Source organism: Chenopodium quinoa, unplaced genomic scaffold (genome assembly GCF_001683475.1).
Source record: "Chenopodium quinoa cultivar QQ74 unplaced genomic scaffold, ASM168347v1, whole genome shotgun sequence".
Classification (NCBI taxonomy): Eukaryota; Viridiplantae; Streptophyta; class Magnoliopsida; order Caryophyllales; family Amaranthaceae; genus Chenopodium; species Chenopodium quinoa.
Window position 1 is genome coordinate 4209130 of NW_018744626.1, and position 6000 is coordinate 4215129.

The window sequence follows — 6000 nt, forward strand, 5'->3', positions numbered from 1 at the left end:
TTGTTTTCACGGGAATTAAAAAAGTTGTAGAATCCTTAAAATAAATAATTGAGAGTAAAAATATGCATGTGAGTTTAGATAGAGACAGAGAGGAAAAAAAAGGTAGTTGGTAATTGTTGAATAGAGGGACAGAGAAAGTGTTGAAAAATAATGTCAAAAGTACATAAAAAAAATGATGACAACTGATCAAAAAGAGTGTAACTTTGTTAAAAAAGTACACTCTTTAAATAGAAACAGGCCACTAATTTTGGTTACCTAAAGATAGAATACAGGCTACTAAATAAGGGGAGAAGGAAGTACCTAAAACTCTATGTCTAAAGAAGTGTATTGTTCAATTATTTATTTATTTGTTCATTTTTTTTTGAAAGGAAGAGCAACTTAATCATTCTTAGACCACTCTCATTCATGGACAAATAAAAAAAATGACATTATCTCTCTGCCCACTTTCTCACTCCTCTTTTCCACTTTTTTTCATGGGCATTTTTTTTTAAAACTTCTCACACATTCATGGGCTAATAAAAAAACCCACACCATCTCTCCTAAAATATTACTATCATTACATTATTTTTAATATGTGTAGCTTTTTTTTTTGCTGATTTGGTACCATGGCCCCACTACTGTAGCAATGAATTTTTGCCATTGTTATGGGCATTTGAGGATTTCCTCATGGGCATTTTTTCTAATGCTCATGAGTGGGAAGCCAAAATTTCATTTTTTTTCATTAAATTCTCCTCATGGGCAAAAAAATGCCCATGAGTGAGAGTGCTCTTAAAGAGGGTCCATGGATACATAAGGGGCAATTTAAGAAGGGATAAAATTTTCCCAAATTTGCTCAAGAAGAATTTTACTAAGTTGTGTGAGCTAGTACATTCCCATCTCTGATCAGATATCGCATCATGAAGAATAGTGTTCAAGTTATTTGTACAAATTGTATTTTTAAAGGCTATAAATGATGAATCTTGCTTAACAATTGAGATGATGTGCAAAACCAAGTGTTTTGTGTTTTAGCCATACACTTATAAATCAAGGCCAATTTCATTTGCGGGTTCATGGTTTTAAATCTGAGGTGTCAAATTAAAAGTATCAGTCAATCAATATATTTATTAAAAGGGATTTTTTTTTTTTTTTTTTTTTTTTTTTTTTTTTTTTTTTAGTGAGGGCACAACATTTCCAAACCCTCAATTTACAATAAATCTCCCATAAAGGGCAAGCAAAACAAATCTGAATTCATTGACTGAAAGAATATATGGAATATTTTCCTTGACTGATTTCATTAATCAAGCCCGGTTATATACAATTTACAAACCTAACAATAGGCATAACTATAGGCATATATTTAGGAACTAAATATATCCTTTGACTATAGAGAATAATATACAAAATATATAAATATTTAACACACCCCCGCAGTCGAAACGGTAGGCTTACGAACGCAGAGACTGTCCCTAAAATCCTCAAATAATACAAGGGGAAGCCCTTTAGTGAAGATGTCCGCAATTTGATGACGGGAAGGAACATGATGCACACGAACTTCACCACGTGCAACCTTCTCCCGAACAAAATGGATATCCATCTCTATATGTTTTGTACGCTGATGTTGCACTGGATTACCCGATAAATAAACCGCACTGACATTGTCACAATAAACAAGAGTAGCCTTTTAAATCGGACAATGTAACTCTAGTAACAAATTCCGGAGCCAGCAAGACTCGGAGACAACATTAGCAACCCCACGGTACTCCGCCTCGGCACTCGACTTAGACAATGTGGGTTGCCGTTTGGATGACCAAGATATCAAATTATCACCTAAGAATACACAATAACCCGAGGTCGATCGACGAGTATCCGGACATCCACCCCAATCTGCATCAGTATAGGAGACTAGAGAGGAAAAAGAGGACGGATACAAATAAAGGTCGTACTCCAAAGTACCCCGAATGTATCAAATAATACGCTTCAGAGCCGAAAAATGATCCACCCTGGGATCATGCATATGTAGACAAACCTGTTGTACAACATAACAAATATCCGGTCGAGTAAAAGTGAGGTATTGGAGTGCCCCTGCAAGACTCCAATAGCGAGTAGGATCATCAAATTTAGTGCCAGAAGTAGCACTAACCTTTGATTTTGTATCAACCGGAGTAGAAGAAGGTTTACAAGTAGACATCCCTGCTCGTTCAATAATCTCCTCGGCATATTTTCTCTGAGAAAGAAACATACCTGTCTCCGTACGAGTCACATCAATACCCAAAAAATAATTTAAAGGACCAAGATCCTTCATAGCAAACTCTGAGCTAAGCATAGCCATAATAGAACACCAGAGAGCATCAGAAGAAGCAGTAAGTATGATGTCATCAACTTAAAGTAAAATGTATGCCATGTCAGACCCCTTACGATAAATAAACAATGAATTATCCATTGTGCTGTTAGTAAATCCAATAGATAAAACATAATCAGCAAAACGCTTATACCAAGCCTTGGGAGCCTGCTTAAGCCCATATAAAGACTTACGTAAGAGACACACATAATCTGGATGATCACGATCCCTGTAACCCAAGGGTTGATGCATATACACAGTTTCCGGCAGCTCACCATGAAGAAAGACATTTTTGACGTCCAATTGATGAATTGGCTGATGAATTGGCCATGCCTTTGATAAAGACAAGCTAAGAACAGTGCGAATTGTAGCCGGCTTCACCACTGGGCTAAAAGTCTCACCACAATCAATGCAACCTGCTGAGTTTTCCCATCACCTACAAGGCGGGTTTATGCCGCTCAAAATCACCATTAGACTTAACCTTGTGAGTAAAAATCCACATAGACCGTATCACGGAGGACGAGGCACCAACTCCCATGTCTTATTTTTAATAAGAGCACTATATTCATCATCCATGGCCATTTTCCAATTTGGGTCACCCAAAGCCGCAATTGGAGTACGAGGAAGAGGAGACTTGCGGACCTTTGGGCTTAAATATGCCATGCTGGCTACGGGTCACCATAGTTGGCTGCTGGGAATGTGTTTGGGCCGTGGGTGGATTTGGGTCAGTGGGAGGAGTAGGTGATGAGGAAGTGGGTTGAGATTGAGGAGAGGGAGGATTAGTAGGCTGTGGGCCAGGAGAACACGGATCAACCAGTTGGACTAGTGACCGTGCTGGGCTCGGGGAGAGAGGAACATGAGAGTTGGGCTCGGTCTGCGGACTGGGTCGTGGGGAGAGAGGCGCATTTGTGGGCTGATCAACATCAAGATGTGGTTGTTTGGGTTCATCAGAGTGATGCAAATGATGAATTAATAATGGGAATAATCCATCATCAAGGAAATCATAGGTATGAGTCTGTGGTGTTTGAAATTTTGCAAAAGGAAACACACTCTCATCGAATACTACATGACGACAAATGATAATTTTACGCGTGGACAAGTCATAACATTTATAGCCACGATGATTGGTTGGGTATCCCAAAAACACACAAGGAGTAGATCTCAGTTCCAACTTATGAATAGTAGTGGAAGGAAATAAGGGATAACACAAACACCCAAACACCCTAAGATGAGAATAAGAAGGTTTCCGTTGATATAAAACTTCTAGAGGAGACTTTTTACCAAATAATTTACTCGGAAGAATATTAAGGAGATATGTTGCCATTTGGAGAGCATGATGCCAAAAAGAAAGGGGAAGTGAGGCATGAGCTAGAAGAGTCCTAGTCATATTATTAATAGACCGAATTTTCCTTTCGGCCTTCCCATTTTGAGAAGAAGTATGAGGGCAAGAGAGATGGAAAGACAAACCATGAGTTTTACAAAAATCCTAAAACGGACCATTATCAAATTCCTTAACATTGTCACATTGGATAGTTTTGATGTTTCGTTTGAATTGGGTTAAAATATGAGCCTTAAAAATCAAGAATTTGTCATATACGTCCGATTTGCGGGTTAAGGGAAAAGTCCATAAATAATTCGAGAAATCATCCAAAATTAACATATAATATTTATGGCCATTAGAACTCAAAACAGAAGATGTCCAAAGATCACTATGCAAAATATCAAATGGCATCATAGTATGAGAAATAGAGGAAACAAATGGCAATTTAATATGTTTTTCGAGGACACAAGAACCACAAAGGCTAGAACTAGAAAGTTTAGTACAATCAATGCATTTATTATGCCTAAGCACATCTAAAACAAGAGTTTCCGGATGACCCAGTCGATCATGCCAAAGCTTAGGAGAAATAACAGCAAAGGTAGAAGGAGATGCTTGATTGTTGAAGGAGGAGGTAATAGGATATAGGTCGCCCCGACTCTCACACCTCATGATTGGCTTCCCCGTTCGAAAATCCTTCACAGAAAACCCAAAAGGACAAACTCAACTGACACAGAATTATCGGAAGTAAACTTTCTAACAGAGATGAGATTCTTAATGAGTTTAGGAGCATGTAGGACATTTTTAAGGGAGAGGGGTGGATTTGGAGATGGTAGATTAGTGTGACCATAGCCATGAATCGAGATAGTTTGACCACTACCAACAACAATGCTATTCCTAGGATGGTTGCTCAAATTAAAATAAGAAGAGAAATTACCGGATGAAGAAGTCATATGAGATGTCGCACCGGTGTCCATGTACCAAGCCGGGTCGGGTTGTTTGAGAGTCATGGTGTGCATGGCAGCTTCAATGTCTGTTGGAGTGTACGGGGGCTGCCCGTGAGTAGTGCCTGCGGAATAGGCTTGCTGAGAATGTTGTTGCGGCCTTGGACCCAAAATAAAGTTGGTCCGATTCTGTTGAGATGATGGTCTGGCCCATCCTTGTGTTGGGTAAGGACAAGGAGGGATGGGCCAGCCATTCCACCCCCATGGATACGGCCCAGCAGGCTGCTGCCAATATGAAGGAAGAGTGCCTGACTGTTGTTGTTGCTGTCCGGGATTACGGCCACCACTGGTCTGCTGACGGCCACCCTTGCCGCTGGAACCACCGGTGTTGCGCCGGCCACCGCTGTTGCCGGAGTTCTGCCGGCGGCCGGAGCTCTTCCCCTTATTTTTCCCACCCGAATTATTGTTAGAAAAATTCGGGCTATCATCAGTAGAGGAAGCCAACAACACAGAATCAGGGGTCGTCTCCTTAGCTAACCCAGCCTCTTCGAGAGTGAGCATAGACCGGGCCTTGTAAAACGGAGGAAGGGGATCGCTTTGACGGATAAGCATACCCACACTACTGTATTTTTTCGAAAGACCACTCACCAGACGCAAAACCATTCGGCTATCCGAAACCGGAGCCCCAACATTTTTAAGTTGATCCGCAAGGGATTTGATACGCTGACAATATTCAGAGACACTAGGATAATCCTCCATGGTCGTAGTTGAGAATTCTTGTTCAAGGGCAACGGCACGAGAATTTTGATTGTCTTGAAATATATCACGCAATCGATTCCAAGCATCCATAGCCGTAGAGTCGGGCTCAATAATGGTCTGCAGCAAGTCATTCAAAATTGTGGAATAGATCCACGAGAGGACTATGGCATCCAAAGTAGACCATAATTCCTTCTCTTCGTCGGTTGAAGGAACCTTTTCCTTACCCTTGGCAGGGGGGATGATATGGTCAAGGACCCTATGAGATCGTGCGTGAATTTTGAACAATTCCGCCCACGTAGAATATTGGACATTGGCCATTTCAAGGGTAATGGGTATGTTAGCCTTGATATTAGGCACAACAAGAGCAGGATGAACAGAAGATTTTGTTTCCACTATGGTAGAAAACAGAGAAAGAAAGCAGAGGAGAAGAAAGAAAGAAGAAGATAGAGTGGGCGAAAGAGATGACGAAGCTAGGGCAGCGGAAGAAAACCCTAATCAATCTGATACCATGAAAGAATATATGGAATATTTTCCTTGACTGATTTCATTAATCAAGCCCGGTTATATACAATTTACAAACCTAACAATAGACATAACTATAGGCATATATTTAGGAACTAAATATATCCTTTGACTATAGAGAATAATATACAAATTATATA

General features: G+C 40.2%; 1 protein-coding gene across 1 annotated transcript; it reads right to left on the reverse strand.

Annotated features, from left to right (window-relative positions):
• Positions 1–4333: 4333 nt before the first annotated feature.
• Positions 4334–5656, reverse strand: LOC110700735. Its single transcript, XM_021878337.1, has one exon. The coding sequence runs from the start codon at positions 5654–5656 to the stop codon at positions 4334–4336; it is 1323 nt and encodes a 440-aa protein (XP_021734029.1).
• Positions 5657–6000: the final 344 nt, after the last annotated feature.

Coding starts and splice junctions, on each gene's coding strand:
- LOC110700735 (XM_021878337.1), bottom strand. CDS start 5,656: ATGGCCAATGTCCAATATTCTACGTGGGCGGAATTGTTCAAAATTCAC.